Raw genomic sequence first — 16486 nt, 5'->3', positions numbered from 1 at the left:
TAAGCTCCACTACATCACTGGAGAGCTGGCTGCACACGACTACGATGGCAGCCCTCCAAAGACTGAACTTTAATGATGAATGCCACGAAATACTGCTACACAGGCTCACTCTGGGGAAAGTAATACTGTGTACAGTGTGTGATCTATGTCACCTGGAGTCCTTATCATTTCTTTCAGCTATTTGCAGAACTCTTTCGTGTTTGGGCTGCGGAAGGAGAGCATTAATTCAGGTTTAGTAAACATGAAGATAGGCAGAAATAAAATGAATCTGCACTGTTAAGCTTGCTATAGCAAACATACCTTGGGAGAGCAAAAAGATGCTGAGCTGAACTTAGCGAGCTTTAATTTGGGTCCATTTTCATTGTACTTTCTTTTGTACCATAATTGGTATTATTAAGCAGTCTCCTGGGCTATGAATTACTGCTACAGTAAGGAAATGAAACAACTGAAGAACTTTGCTGACTGGGAACATGCAGAAGGAGAAGCAGGACCTATTTAACCATTATTATTATTAATGTCTTCTCCAAGCGTTGTTAATATCATCATTACTGCCATACAGACATGCAACAGAGCTCCCTAAACTTCAGTTGATAATAACATTGTGCAAGGTGCCGTACGCTTAGGTCTCTATCCAGAAAGCACACAGCCTAAATCGTGTATCGTGCCATGCTTATCAGTATAACCAAGGCATCCGTTAGATGGATTTCCAACATAGTTGTGTGGCTTTTTTACATGTATTGTCTGCGACCATTAAGATTTCTCCAACTCCTGCAGGTTAAAGAATTAGCTTTGCTCTGCCAGAGGAACTGTTGCACGAATGACCAATACGTACCTGGCGGTGCTTCTGCTAGGCGGAAACACTTCTTCTCTTGTTCTTCCCCCCATGAAACATTCTTACAAAACAGAGAAAAAAAAGACTTGCTATCTTTTCAATTAGGAAGTTTGTTGTTGTTGTTGTTTTGTTTTGGTGAGTTTTTGTTGTTTTTTTTTTAATCAGAAATCCCAATACTTCTATTAATCGAGAGCTCTTTGCTGCCAACCTTTCCCCAGAGCAGTAGGGCTACCCAAGGAATACAGAGTTCTGTTTCTCTAGAAAGTCTTTACTCCTAACACACTTAGTTTTTCTGGCAATTCCAACTCCATTGCCAGTGTATCTACAGATGATGGTTAGACTTGATAATTTTAACTGTCTTTTCCAACCTAAATGATTTGATGGTTATAAATAATTTTGGCAAGAGCCAGCAATACTTCTCTGGCAGCCTTGGGCTTTTCAGGCTACTTTTGTAGGACTCCCTGAAAACAGAACAGTTCCCATTAAACTGTCTGTTAAAAGAAAGTAAAAAAAAAAAAAAGTATGTAACTTGATAGGGGAAGAGATTTTGTTAGAAATATTTTGATCAACTCCACATGTGCCTTTGCAGCCAGCTCTTTTTGCAGCAGGACCACCCGCTGCACGTGGGATGCAGCAGCTCCAGTGGCCTTGGTGCAGCCTCAGGTCTGCTGCAGTATCCCAGCCAACCTCCAGCTTCTTTCTAAGCCAGGCACTCTCATATGCTGTGGCAGCAGTAGGCAAAATAGTCACACCTCTGCAAAGTGCAGAGTGCTGTGGTATGATGAGGAGGCTCACCCTCTCCTCCTGCATCCCTGTGTTTGAGGTATATCTGTGGCTTGGGTAAGGTTCTGGTTTTGTTCTGTCTTCTCATTTTTGCAAAACCATGTTTCTTGAACTCACCTAATGTGTGTAAATACAAACTGGCCTCCGCTGTGCAAATTCCTCTTCAACTGTAGTGCACAGTGCTGAAGTCAGGGTCAGCCTCATCCAGCGTTACAGCAAATTACAGTGTGTACAACCAGGATGGGAATCAGTGGTACTCAGTGCTTTCGGCCATCGTAATGTCAGCTCCAGGCATTGTGGATATTCTGTGGGAATAAAGCAACTCATTAAGACACATGGGTTATTTGCTCCCCTCACCACCAAATATTCACAACATCTGTTCACCGAAAGGCCACAGACTTCTAACTCAAAGCACAGCTCATTCAGAGACCCATTTTAGGTGCTTACATCAGATTAGTAACTAAGTAGGCAAAATATTTGATCAGGATTTGCTGTGAACTAAGAACTCTCTTGGCAAGGACTACCTGTTTTCTATGTAGCAGTTCCTCCCTTCAGTGAGTTTGTAGTATTTAAAATAGATTTGATGTGAAAAGACCAATCCAAGATGTTTATTTTGTTGCCCGGCTTTCATTGTATACATAGAGACATCTTGTGAATGGTTGTGAAAAGAAGTTGTTTGAGACTCCTCAGGCTGTTTGTCAGGCTGAAGGTTTTTAGTGCACTGAAGTGTAGTGAAAAATGAGAACTATAAAGCAATATAACGCGAATTGTCTAGACCTTTAAACCTACTCGGGAAATCAAGATATATATGTATTTTTAAAGAAACTCAATAAACCTTGTTTTTAGGATTGTGAAATCTGCTATTGACAGGGCTGAACATAAACACGGTTCAAGGCCAGTGACTTAATTCTAGGTGACACCACTCCTAATCCTTTATAGCCGAATCCTTCAGTTTTATCTGCGGCTCTGGGAAAAGGTCTGTCAAGGCTGAAGTCACTTGCACGAGGGGATTAGCAATTTTTGCATTCTTTTGAAAGCTTCAGTAATTCTCTTGAAAGTAACAGATGCCAAGGCATTTGTGGAAACTGTGGGCAGTGGCAAGCCTTACGCTGGCCTGCAAATTCTTTCAGACCTGGGCCATGAGAAACGGCACACATCTGAAGCCTCCAATTCCAACCTTTGTGCCATGTGTGCCGGCAAAAGCTCTGTGTTGTCTTCTGTCTGTGAGTAATCAAGGGGAGGAGAAGAGGGGAGATGTTCCTTCTGATTGACCCAGGGGTGGAATCACTATATTGATTTCTTTTATTTTCTTTTCTTTTTTTTCTTTTTTCAAGCCTGGAATAGTTGAAAGCTGTATTGTAAAAAGGCTTTGGGCTTTTTAGTGAGCTCATGAGCTAAGAAGGTCTTCATTAGAAATAAATCATAAAACATGATCCAAATCCAGCCATCTGAAGGAGTTTAGCTGGAGGAAACGCTTTTAATATGTGCAAGTCATCTTCCTTCAGCAAGACAAATGCCTGCCACTGTCAACTGCTAATACAATTATTCTCTTCTGGCATAATTGGTAGAGGTCTTGCCTTTGGTGCTAAGATCGCAAGTATAAGCCTTTCAGTTTTCTAGCACCTCATAATGGGAGGATGGTATTACAGAAGGGCTAAGCACTATGACATGCCAGCCTGGGTTTCAGTATTTTATATGGCATTTGACATTCTGAGCATCCTGGGGCTCAGCTGTATGCTGGCTGACCTTCAGGACATCTCACTGCAAGGAACCCTTGTTAGCCATCAGTTATTAGGAAGATGTGGGGGAGATGCGACAGACTTGCTCAATAGCTTGGAGGAAAAGTATAGTTATCTTGTAAGACTTGAGAGTCTGCCAATTTTCATGATAGACACCAGTTTTATTAGCAGTTCTGTAAACTGTTGAGGGAAAAAGAAGGCAAAAGCCAATTTGTTGGCTCTAATGTTGCTGAGCTCTGTAAGCACAGGTCACAGAGGTGGTGTCATCTCCAGTGCGGTGAGAATTGGCATTGAATTCATGAGGCCAAGTTTAGGACTCCAGATAGGTGGCTTGGTTTTTCAAAAACGTTGCACACATGCCAACTGTGCTGTGAAATGACATCCTTTGAAGCCAGCTGGAGCTGCTGGGTGCTTGGAGCTTTTGAAAATCAGGATCTAAACTCCATTTTAAAGTGTTCCTAGCTTCAGTCACCTGATTCTGGAAATACTGACCTATGTCTGCTGCTATCTAGAGCAATCCGCACGGTAAAAGTGTGTTTGATGGAAAGGAGAGATATTCTCTCCAGTGATAAAGGGAAAAATCTTGGTCTATTTGAAAGCATATTCTCTCTCAATGGAAGGCATTGAGACGAGAATGAAAGTTTGTTCCCCCCTTTTTTTCTTAAAGACTTTTGTTCACGCACGCTGTGTCTTGTGTGGTTTGTATCTTTGGCCTGCAGTTTCTATTTTGTGCCTGAAGATATAGCATGACTTGGAGGAATCTAATATCTCAGAGTGCAGTCAAGATGGTTGCTGAGGAAAAAAAGAAGTGCCAAAGCTTTCCAGATGAGTTGCTCCAGGTCTTATCCAAAGTAATTAAGAAAAGTCAGTAATGCTCTCGTCCTAATCCAGCATTGGTCTGGCTTTCCATTTGAAATTGCTTCCTTTTGGTACAAGTACATTTCTAATAAGTGTGAAACCCAAAGTAGATGTCTGACCCTTTTCTCTCCTGCTGGTCAAGTTGCCAGAACAACCAGTAACAGCAGAATGGGCCTCTTCCAACAGTGGGAGTAAACTCATATGAGAGGAAGTGTAATTAGGAATAAAGCTATTTGGGAGAGGGTAAGTCCTCCAGTACTTCTCCTACTCTGCACTGGTAAGCTGTAGATCTGGTGGATCATTACGTGCCAATGCTGGTAGATGTCAGGGTTTATGAACCTGACTGAGGACCTCTCTAGAATGATTTCCTGTGGCTGTAATGCGTGCTGCTGGCTTTTTCTTACTCTCCACTAGTGAGTCCTTCTGGACTGTTCTGAAGAAGAAAAGCTGTATCTCGTAATCAGCAAGCTCTTCCTTGGGGCTGTCTGCTTCCCATTTTTTTTCAGGGAGCTTAGAAGAAACAAATTCACCTTCCTCTTCTAGGTGTTACACTCCCTCACCATGCTCAGGGTCTTCTCCCAGCCTTCCCTATACCCTACAGCTAGAGGTGAAGGCAGGAGCAGCATGGGGAGGGAGTGTTCCAGAAATCAAGAGACAGGAAAAAAGAAAAAAAAAAAGGATAACCTTAGGATGCTGACACACTGGAGAAAGAAATGTTCAACTGAAAGCAAATAATCCAGACCCCTGTTTTACAAAGCCGAGGTCAGTTGAGAAGTACTTTGGAGCTGTTTGGAAGTGGAAGGATTATAGCTGTTAGTATTCTTTGCATTACATTATCTAAATGTAAATGTCTGTCTCTGATGTAGCATCCTAGTTAGACCCTAGAATTTATGAACTGAGGGAATGATGAAATGTGAAAAAGTTGAGAAGAAAAATGTGCAGCTCTGTCTTTTTGTAATTCTTGCTGAGAGCTGATATAAATGGAAGACAAATCAAAGGCAACAATAGCACCATGCATTTTATCTCACACACTGTGATGCATATTAGTGTTGTTTCCCATTGTGAGCCCAGAAGAACATTTACAATTTTAGAAAACACTGCATAATGACTCTCCACAAGGAAGAGAAGCTAGCATATGACTGCCAATACTGACACTTGCTTTTTTCTGGCCTGTGAAATTATTTTCCTAGAACCTCTGAATGGGACAAAAAAATTCCAACCCTGCACTGTGAATTTTGAATTCTGCCCTAAATTTTCTCCATGAAGCAGAGTAGATAGATGTGGTGATATTCTATATCCAGTCTTTGACCTTGCCAGGAAATATTGGTCAAACCCATCAACATGTGACAATGATCTTTTAAGGTATGGGTAATACCACCCAGGCTGGCGGATGACTCTTTTCCAAGGCAACCGAAGATTTCTGTTCAGTTTTGCTTTTTAGTGTTTTGGGAACATTCCTGGCTTTGTGGGAGGAGGGTGAATGTCAGGAGGACTGGAGTAAGTATTTTAAGTATTAAACACCAGCAGTGCTATTGCGGTCTGGTTCTGCACCTCCCTCACTCTCCAGAATGTCAATAGTAAAGCTGAGTTGTAAAACATGCCATTGAAATGTGTGGAAATGCGTGATTGCCATCATCGAGCTGAAACACCCTTAGTGGTAGCTAGGCTGCTTTTTTAGACTTGTCTCAGTTTGGGCATACGTAGCATGCTGTTCCCTCTAGCAGCATTGTGACTTAGGGATTTTGATCCATTCATGGCTTGCTTCTATGCACTCTGAGTTGAAAGGAGGATGAGATCATTCCCTGCTGGCACAGGACACTCAGATACGAGCCAGCTCTTGCTCTGACGTAGCAGTGCTGAGCTGAGTGCTGAAATCCGTAGGGCCAGTGCCAGGTGACACAGGGAGAGCTTGAACTCTTCTTCAACTCCTGGTGGCCAAATGGAGCGATGGGGAATACATCCCTCTTTTCTCTCCGGAGTTAAATCTAAGGTGTTTCGTCTTTGCACCTTCCTTCCCACTGAAGTGGCCTGCTGGGCTTTATCTTATAACAAAATAAGTTCTAGATATTGCCTATGTATCTGAAACAGTCCTCTGCTGAAAGCCAGGCACCAACAAATTCAGCATTTAGTTCCTTTGGAATATGAAGTACTGTGATGGGAATGTAAGCACCCCCATAATAACAGGTGAAGAGGCAAGTGCTGAACATTGCTTTCAGTATTAAACTGTGGCTGAGTTGACCTGGAGCTCTCAATTAGAGACATGAACATTAGGCACTTCATTATGGGAAATTAGAAAAAAATAAATTAGAAAGGCAAAAGTCCAACAAGGAATTACTCTGGCCAGTATTGTTAAAGATAATAAAAAATGTTCTTACAAATATATTAACAGCAAGAGCAGGGCCAAGGAGAATGTCTTGCTTTTTTTGGACGTGGCAGGGAACATTATCACATGGGGTAAGGATGAGGTTCTCACTGTCTCTTGTCTTTAATCATCAGGCCAGTTATCCTCAGGGTGCTCAGCCCCTTGAGCTGGAAGACAGGGATGGGGAGCAGAATAAACCCCCCATGATTTGAGAGGAAACGGTTACTTGCTACACCACCTGGACTGTCAAAAGTCCATGGAGTTGGATGAGATCCACCTGGGTGTGCTGAGTGAGCTGGCAGATGTGATTGCTGAGCTTCTTTCCACCATCTATCAGTGGTCCTGGTCAACTGGAGAGGTCCCAGACAACTGGAGACTTGCTGATATGATGCACGTCTACAAAAATGATTGGAAGAAGGATCTGGGGAACTGCAGGCCTGTCAGCCTGACCTTGGTATTGGGGAACAGAATGAAGCAGATGATCTTGAGTGCAGTCGCACGATATGTGCCAGACAACCAGGGGTTCAAACCCAGCCAGCATGGGTTCACAAAATGCAGGTACTCCTTGACCAACCTCATCTCCTATGTCCATCTGACCTGCCTGGTGAATGAGGAAAAGGCCATACATGTTTTCTACCTAAACTTTGGCACTGACTCCCACAGAATTCTTCTGGAGAAGCTGGCAGCCCATGGCTTGGAGGGGTGAAATCTTTGCTGGGTGAAGAAGTGGCTGGAGAAATATTAGGAAAAATTCCTCCTCAGAGCAGTGATGCAGTGGCACAGGTTGCCCAGGGAGTGGTGGAGTCACCGTCCCTGGAGGTGTCCCAGAGCCGTGGGGATGTGGCACTGAGGGGCATGGGCAGCAGGCATGGTGGGGGTGGGCTGGGGTTGGACTTGGTGATCTTGTGGTCTTTTCCAACCTTGATGATTCTGTATTTCCATGATTATATTGCAGTGCTTTGACGTTGATTCTAGGAAACCATCTTCCCCTACTTAATCATCATTTTTCTCTTACATTTATCAAGTAATCAGTAGAAATTTAAAATGACAGCAGTGCATACAAGGTAAGTAATATTGGACTTGCAGTATGTTTGGTTTTCCTCTGAGCCCTTTGAGGCCTGACTAGTGTTGACTCACACATTGTTGTAGAGGAGAAAGACATGCTTTCACTGGAGAAATGGGAATAACAATCAGCATTAATGACACGCTGCAAAAGCAGCGCAGATCTCCAGAAGCCAGATTTCATTGATGTCTTCCACAGAGCACACAGTGCTTCCCCAGCAGAGTGAGGAGGATCACCTTCAATAACACAGCCAGCACTGTCATCTGTCACTGGGCTGTCCCTTTCTTTACTGAGGGAAAACAACCCCAAGCCATTTGTGTAAAATTTCTTACTGCCCTTGATTGTGTGTGGGCATGTGGTGTTTAAATGCCTGTTATGTTTTGGTGAGTCACCACCCAGGTCCAAAGCAACACACCTGAAAAACACAAATAGGTGAGGATTTCAGTAGGGAAATGATTTCTTTAACGTAGATTTGTGTTAATCACCATGTAGTCAAAGCTGACTGTAAAGCTTTAAAAGACTCCAAGTAGAACTCTTTTAAAAAACAAACAACAAAAAAAGCCCCACAGCCTGGATTCAGTCATTCATTTGTTTTTGAAAAATGATCATCACGTCTCTTGGTAGGGAAAAAAAGATAAGTATCACCTGTAAGGTCTTTGGGATTGAGTGCTGCCAATTACCACTTTTCTTTCCACTGAATGAGTTTCATATTCTGTTGAGCTTAATTCTAGGAAGCTAGCAGGCTTACAAAATTAAAACAGAGAGCTTGGCTGTGTCTTGTTAAGCTTTTGGAAATGGAAGTGCTCTTTCCAAATAGCAAGATGTTTCAGCCAGGTGTGAGGTGAACAATACCTCTAGTTATCCAAGTTTTTAGGAAGTGGGATTTGTTTTAACAAGTGTGTGTTTTTCACTTTTTCATGCTGACTGCTGCATCTTTGCATCACAAAATGTTTGAAAATTACAGTGTGCCTGCAAGGTACCATCCATTAACAGAACTTTGCTGAACTTTCTTGTGCTCTCGTCACTGAGAACATTCTGTTCTATTTTAAGCCACCAAATTTAGGCTGGGGTCTGTGGATGAATAAAAGGGAAGCGTCTCTTTCTCTCCCACACAGTATTTTGTTACTGCTTTTCAGGTAAAACCATACACTCTTTATTTACCCTTCTGCTGCTCTTCCCTGCCACTTTGAAGCTCATTCTTCATACGCTTGGCAATAGTCTCCTTGAAAAGGAATTGAGCAGAGTATTTTCCAGGGCTCCTCTTTGACTTAGCAGTTATCTCTTTCAGAAGCAGTGACCCCAGAAGTAAATGTTTGCAGTTGTAAGGGTGAGCAGCCCTGGCTACGCTCTATCAGAAACTTGGGCAAAGCCTCCTTTTGTCCCGTGCTCACGGCATGCTTTTTCACCGTGGTGTGCTCTTCCTTGTAGCTGGGGTTGGAGACTTAAAATACATGGGTGCTTGCTTGAGAGTTTGGGTATGTTTGGAAGGGATTTTTCTCTCTACCAGCTCTTGAGCAAGTGGCTGTTTTTGTCTTTTCACATTCTTACTCCCTCCCTCTCGCCCCTTAATATGATTCAGTTTTCCAATAATTATCGTTGTTATTTGCTTGCAGTGCCTGCCTGGTGCTGGTACAGCTGCTTAGAGCCAAGGGTTGACGTGGTTTCTTCTGTTTGGGGCGGCTCCTGTAGAGGGGAACCAAAAATTTCTTTACCGTTTCTGAAATAAATAGCGTGCTGCTCTGATAAATCAGACCTGCTTATGAGATCCAGGACCTCTTTGCTTTCACAGTCTATTGCTTTGCTGCAGTTGCATCAGGATTATTTGAAATGCTCAGAAAGTACGGCGAATGCAAAATTGAAATGGAATAGGGGCACAGTGTGTGCTGATGGAAAATCCAGCAGCAGGGCGAGCTATTCAGTTGTTAGTGGTGCAGGGGAAAGCAGGGCCTGCGAAAGCTATTGGGCACCTGGGTCAGCTCTTCAAAATGAAGGATTGCATCCTCACTCTGGATTAGTCGTGCAGAAAGGCATTAAACCTGCTCTACAAGGATAGCTGGAGACAGACAAGAAGCGTGGCAATATGTGTGGTAGGTGTGCAGGAAAAATGCATCACTGTGAGTGTGGATGTCCGGGCATTATTTGGGCAGCTGGTGGTTGTTCCAATGCTCAAGGAATAAGAGGCATTCTGCATGCCCAAACATCAGTTCTCCCTGATGGAAGCCAAAGCTCGGAAGACCTGGAGGGTTCCTCTGGATCCTTTATGTGTAAGGATCCTCCAGTGCAGCCATTCCTTGCATCCATGAGTATTCTAGCAACAGGAAGCTGGAGGTGATCAGGAACTGAGCCGTGTAACTTGTGAATTTGGTAAGCAGTTACAAGTGACAGGGAAAATAACAGAATGGGAAAGGAAGGTAAATAATGCTGTTTCTAGAGAACTCTGTATTCAGAACACCTACGCTTTTGAGCGTGCTGTCTGCCTCATTTACAGACAGGGAGATGGAGTGCAAGAGCTCTGAAAGCAGCTCGGGCCAGGTAATCTGCTAGTTTGAATACTACCCGGCAACATTTTAGTTATGTTAACAGTCAGCAGTCAAAGAATTCAATTGAAAGCCTCTGGGTGCTCCATTTCAGATATTCCCTGCTGTAGGGTTCTTCTTTGATGAGAGGTTTCACAGAAAGAGCATCTGGAAAACAGCAGCATGGCCTCTTTGTCAGAAGAGAAATTCAGAAAGGCCTTTTCTGCGAATGATATGCCCTTGTATTCATCAAGAGCCTGCTGTGTGCAGGTCTATCCTGTTGTTACAGAGAGACAAAAGAGACAAAGAGCTCCTGATGGGCATTAGCGACTTTAGAGACGCCCAATTTGTATGGGTCTTACGGACCAGATTGCTGGGAGACAATCCTCCCTGCACTCCCATTCCCACCTTTAGGGAAAAAAAGGCATAATGAGATTTACTAAGAGTATATTTAATAAAGAACCGAAAAAGGGTAGGGATAAGCACTTCTAAGACACTCTTAAATCACGTTTTAAAAGAATTGCCGTTCAGCTTGAGCCTGGAAATAACAGTGCCTTTAGGTACAGACGCGTGCACAAACACAGAGCTGACGCGATGCACGCTGCGCCACGGGGACGGGGAGCCTCATCGCTCTGCTGCTCTTGGAGACAGAGCCAAAATGCCACAAGGGAGGGTAAACACTCGATTTAATGATGAAGGGGCTGCAAATCCTAACAGCGGCATTAAGAAATGATGCTCAGCTCTTTCCAGCGCCTGGCAAAGCTGGCGTCCCAGCCAGCGCTCCTTCCTCTGACATCTCGAGCTTTCTTTTCATCTCTGCGGCGCCTAATTGCCAGGGAGTTTTTTGATCAAGGTAAAAGATTCCTGATTGAACAGATGGAGACGTTTGTTAATGAAGCTGCACTGAATAGAGCCTCAGACTCGTACTCGACCCAGACGTCACAGAAGGATGGTGAGGGGGGAGTTGCCCCCAGCCTTCAGCGTAACAAAATTAAGCAGGGCTGTGGCTGCTGTGGCTCAGAGCCCTGAGAGCAGGAGGTAGGGCACTTCTGCATATAGAACCATGCAAAAATGCAGTGTAAATCTTATTTGTGGGGGTATTTGGTGTGGTCGAAAGGGGTCAGTCATGCCAGACGGAGGTGGTGAACAGAGCAAAGCCAGATTCTCCAGTTCCTAAGTGAAGCGGCATTTATGCTATCAAAACGCAGCAGTAAACAAAGTACACGAAGGCTTGACAGTAACATTAGCAAACAGCTACAGTGAAATGGATGGGAAGAAGGAAAATAGCAGCCCCGACTATTTGCAGAGCAGGAGAAGTGGAACTAGTTTTGACAGATAAGACAGTGCAGCTCTGGGTCACAAGAGCTCTGTCTTTCATTTTTGTTGCTGCAGATGGAAAATGGTGCCTTCAAATTTTAACTGGAGAAATTCAGATTTTAACGAGCCCCCATTTCTCACTGTCTCCCAATTAGGGGAAGCATATTTACAGCTAAATGTAGAATAATAAATTTAATTTAGCGGCTGTGTGTTGTGGAAATCTGCATCATTCAGAATAGCTACAGTGTAATTTTCATATTACATAATGACTGAGGTGTTTTTTTCAAGGTATATAACCAGAGTAGAAGTGGCTGCTAGACACATAGCTTACATCTGGTGAATTTCCCTTGGTTGCAAATTGTCCATGGGCAGAAGAGCAGTTTATTGGAAATCCTGTAGCATTACCCAACAAATCTGTTCTGTAGGTATTTTTCAGGAGTAACAACCTTGCCATTTTACCTGCAAAAAACCAGTAGTGGCAGCCTTGGACTGTTTTTATGTTATGGCTAACTGCTTTTCTTCAAGAATTCAGAATGATCCTAAGGCAAGGATTTTGCTCTTAGTTACAAGGCTTCTAACAAACATTGGGGATTTTTTTAAGATCCACGTTATCTTGGTGTTGCCCGATTGTACTGGCGGGACTCATTCATACATGAAATCTCATTTTTCTGTTTGTCTTAAAGCTTGTCCATGGTACTATAACTGGAAATTCACTGCAGAAATCCAGGTTCCTGCTCTGGAGCCCAGAGGCACCAGGAGGGCTTTGGTGAGGCTGGGCTCAGCCATGAGCACTCCATCTTCCCAACTGCCTCACAGTCAGCAGCAAATCAACCCCTTAGAGTCAGGCTGATCTCATTGGTTCTGGAGAGACTTGAGGTAGGATTCTGCTTTGAGTTACCTGGGAGAGGAGCCTGCCTCTTTCTCCTGATGACAGAGGCACTCTTCAGCACACAGCAAAGCCTTGCTGATGATCAGGTAAAAAAATAAGTTGTATGGATTGCTCTGCATTACAGCTCCTAAGCCTGTATCATTGCCTGCGTATAGACATAAATCTTGTGCAAGAGGAGGAGTTACACTCCTCACTTGCTAATTTATCAGGAGTGTGGAGAATGGATATAGGTATCTTACCTCTCTGTTCATTTTAATTTCGTGAATTGCATGCGAATATGAAGTGTTTCTCCAGAGGAAGAGCAGTGCATTAGCTCGAACTGCGTGGATCTACCAATAGGTTGTGACTGGAGAGGAAGGAAAAAAAAAAAAAAGATAAAATAACAGGACAGAGATTTCTATCTGCCTGCTAAATATTTGTCTGGCCTGCTTAAGAAGGCTGGGAGTGCCTTTGCCTGCCCTGGCATCCTGCTGTCACTGCTAGCTGTGTAAGCAGCCCGCAAAGGGCCGGGGCAGTGAGCTCTGCCAGGAGCACAACTGGCTTCGGTAATTGGAACTGAAAGCAGTACCTCTCAGGCTCCCTCCAGTTCTGTGGTGCCCCAAGACCCGAAATACCTCTCTTGTTTGTGCTCTAGCCTGTAGCAATCCAGAGTGTGGATGGAGAAGGGCTCTGGAATGAATGGGCTGTCGCTGCCTTGCTGGGTTTGTTCAGGTCCTGCTGTTAATGGGAAATGGGCTCGTTTCCATGAGGCGCTCGGTGTTATTGCACGGCAGGGAAGAAGCTTTGCAGATCATGTCCCTCCTGCGTGCACAGCAGCGTGGTGAAGTGCCGCTGTCCACATCCTGTAACAAGAGCAAGGGAAGAAATGAAGATTTATGTTAACACGGGTTGAAAGTCTTTCCCAAAATCAGCTGGTAGAGCGCACAAGCACCCTCCCAAGGTTTGCAGTGGTACTCAGCTTTGTGAAGGTCTAGAATATCTCCTGCCTCCTTCGTCCCTGAACAATGTGTCTCGCTACCCGTTTCTTGCTGACAATCTGCAGCAATCAACATATGCCATAAAAAGCACAATGTGGCCATAATCCAGTCCCCGAAGGGATGGCGAATCAGGTAAGCAGACTCGGAAGGAAGGGGAAGTGTAGGACACATGCTAGTGTTCTTCTGACAATGTTCATAGCCCTCAACCTTATGAAAAGCAATTTTACAGATTTGCTGCAGCTGTTGTTGCCCTTTGGGTCTCCCTTGAGGGCTGCCCACCCTGAGGCTTTTTGTGTTGGGGGCTCTTGACACCTTCTGCTTTCAGCAGCCCCAATTAGTACAAGCGTGCACGCACCAACACGTGTGTGCACAAAATGCTGTGGCTTTAATTAGGTTCTGTCTTCAGCTCGCACCGTGCCAATAATGCTTTGCACCTGTCAGCTGCATGAGGGATTTCTGAAGTGGAAAGCGAGAAGCCTTTCGGCAGCGTGGTGAAGCCAGGCGTACTGGCTAGTTAATGGGAGATCTTGGGGTAGGGCCGGGAACTCTGGGCAGGCATTGAGGAGCTGCCAGCCGTGGAGGCAGCTCAAGCTGCTAGAGGAGCTGAGAGCCCAGACGTTAGCTGTCACATTGCATCCCCTTTGTTTGATTCGTAGACGGTGCTGGAGAGTGGGCAAAGCCTGATCCGCTGGCATCAACTGCCCGCAGGAGAGCACCCACATTTAGCAGGGGTCCTGAATCCCTGCAGCAAGCACATGGGCATCTCACAGGGAGATGCTGTGGTCATGGTGGGGTGGTGATTTTCCACAGTGTTGTTTCTCATGTAGCCGTTCATCCAAGCTCATGGAAGAGCAGCACACATGGGACTTTTCTGTTAAAAGGGCAGGCAACATCTCTCACTGTGACACTGTCCATCGTGCTTCCCTCCGCACTCAGTGAAACAGTGAATGGGGCTGATTTGTTGGTTCTGCATTTGCTGGGCCCCCGTTTTAGCATTTTAACACTTGGTAGAAGTACAGGCAGTGTGCCAGAAGTTGCCTGTGAGAGCAGCATCACCGTCATAGGGTGCACAGAGAGGGCTGACATCTCTGTCACAGCACCTGGGATTGCAGATACAATCAGAAGGAAAGCTTCAGCGGGAAATACATGCTTATGGACAAACGGAATGGAGTGCACTGCAGTGCATTTTATAAAGACACTCTCAACCCATACAGAAAGGTGTCTATTAGAATGTTCTACGTCTGTTGCTGCAGTGATAAAAAATTTCCGCTCATGAGTGAACCCCCTGCAAAATGTTTCAGTCCTCGCTACGCTTTGCTGTTTTCTCACAACTCCCCCAGTGTCTCGATTGCTTAGCAACCGATAGCTTGGCATCCTGGAGCTGGACCACTGGGCAAGGCAGCAGTTTATGGTGGCCACAGTAGCAGAGCAGTGCTCTGGTGGAAATGAACTAAAAACTGGCTTCTTGGCACTCCAAATGGCAGAGTATCAGTAGCACTGCGTATGAAACAGCAAACGCAGTTTTTCTTCCCCATTTCAAATACTGTTAAGAGATTGAATCTAAGTTTGCAGACAAGCCTGAGGCAGAAGAGATAAAAATATTGAGTTTCAGCAATGAAGTGCATTTGCCTAAATTCAGATTCTAGTTTGTGTCTGACTATGGGTATGTTTGAACTCTCGCTGTATCTATTTTTATTCTGCTAGCTGGAGAAGCTCATAAGTGTGATTAGGTCCCCATCACATACTGCAGTTTATGAGCATAAAGGCTTCTACGAAAATGCTGAGGAGAAGAACAGCAGGGAGACAGAAGCACACACTGCGATGGGGTTTTAACAATCCTAGTTAGAAAGGAGTGCAGATAAGTGCAAATATTTAAGCAATTATTTTCAAACCATGTTCCACCCCTCATATCCCCTGCCTTTTCTCAGAAACCTGCCATTTTACAGCAGCACAGTCTATAAAGGTAAAAGCATGCCATAAGAAAAAAAAAATCCAGAAAAGAATAGGCGTACAGAGTTTGAGCATTATATGTTAATCAGGTACTTAAGTTCCAGTTTTTCTCCTTTCACTTACAGGGATGCAAGAGCAAGAGGAAACTTCTGCAGAGCCTATGAAGGTTGAACTTGCATGTGAAGCAACAGAAGCTTCGAGTAATGACGGTTCGTTGTTCTAACATTTTCACTGTCATAGTACACAAGTAGCATGCCTTCCTAAGGTTTGTCTGTATGCTTACCCCCCAGAATAAGAATTCTCTTTATTATCTCTTCAACTGAAACTTCTGGGAGCCAGCAGTGTGCCCTTGTGGCCAAGAAGGCCAGTGATATCCTGGGATGCATTGCAAAGAGCGTGGCCAGCGGGGCAAGGGAGGTGATTTGATCCTCCCCCTCTACTCTGCCCCAGTGAGGCCAGATTTAGAACACTGTCTTCAGTTCTGGGCTCCCCTGTCAAAACAGACAGGGATCTCCTAAAAGGAGTGCAGCAGAGGGCCACAAAGACGATGAAAGGCCCGGAGCATCTCCCTCGTGAGGAAAGGCTGAGAGACCTGGGGCTGTGCAGCCTGGGGAAAAGATGACTTGAAGGGGGATCTGATTAATGTTCATAAATGTCTAAAGGGAGGTGGGAAGCAAATAGGTGAGGCCAGGCTCTTCTCGGTGGTGCATAGCGATAGGACAAGGAGCAGTGGCCTAAAACTTGAGCGTGGGAAGTTCCATTCCTTTACGGTAAGGTTAACAGAGCACTGGAGCAGGTTGCCCAGAGAGGTGGTGGAGTCTCCTTCTGTGGAGATACTCAAGGCCCATCTGGACGCCTGGCTGTGTGACCTGTTGTAGGGAACTGCTTTAGCAGGGCGTTGCATTCGATGATCTCTCGAGGTCCCTTCCAACCCCTGCAGTTCTGTGATTTTGTGAATTTCTGCTGTTACCTGTTAGAGACTTATGAGGTTAGTTTTGGTTGTTTGTTTGTTTGTTTTTTACAATTATTCACGGGTCTTTTTAGGTCTGGATGCACATTCCCAGCGGTCCATCAAGATTCAGTGGAGTGTGTTTCTCATAAAATTGAGTCCACAGCACTTCCTTGAAAGCCCTTTTCATACCTCTGCTTTTCTAATTGGCTCAGTGTATATGTTCAGTTGATACATTCAATCTGCTTGCC

The 16486-nt window shown here is 44.6% G+C and overlaps 1 protein-coding gene and 1 long non-coding RNA gene across 2 annotated transcripts in view; one reads left to right on the top strand and one right to left on the bottom strand.

Moving 5' to 3' along the window:
- The window catches only part of LOC122186068, a 34627-nt gene that overhangs the window by 2482 nt on the left and 15659 nt on the right, over nucleotides 1–16486 (bottom strand). The window contains exons 4-7 of the long non-coding RNA XR_006181051.1: nucleotides 12974–13201; nucleotides 12599–12705; nucleotides 1733–1920; nucleotides 833–893 (exon numbers count right to left, since the gene is read on the bottom strand). This is a non-coding gene — a long non-coding RNA (uncharacterized LOC122186068). The remainder of the gene's footprint in view (nucleotides 1–832; nucleotides 894–1732; nucleotides 1921–12598; nucleotides 12706–12973; nucleotides 13202–16486) is intronic.
- MACROD2 (mono-ADP ribosylhydrolase 2) overlaps nucleotides 1–16486 on the top strand; it is an 837047-nt gene that overhangs the window by 808669 nt on the left and 11892 nt on the right. The window contains exon 17 of the mRNA XM_042882408.1: nucleotides 15412–15495. Coding sequence (XP_042738342.1) covers nucleotides 15412–15495 — 84 coding nt within the window. The remainder of the gene's footprint in view (nucleotides 1–15411; nucleotides 15496–16486) is intronic.

This window comes from Lagopus leucura, unplaced genomic scaffold (genome assembly GCF_019238085.1).
Source record: "Lagopus leucura isolate 7727_CA_CO unplaced genomic scaffold, USGS_WTPT01 Super-Scaffold_73, whole genome shotgun sequence".
In the NCBI taxonomy this organism is placed as follows: domain Eukaryota; kingdom Metazoa; phylum Chordata; class Aves; order Galliformes; family Phasianidae; genus Lagopus; species Lagopus leucura.
The sequence above is the reverse complement of the archived record's forward strand: the minus strand, read 5'-3'. Positions and strand labels throughout refer to the sequence as shown.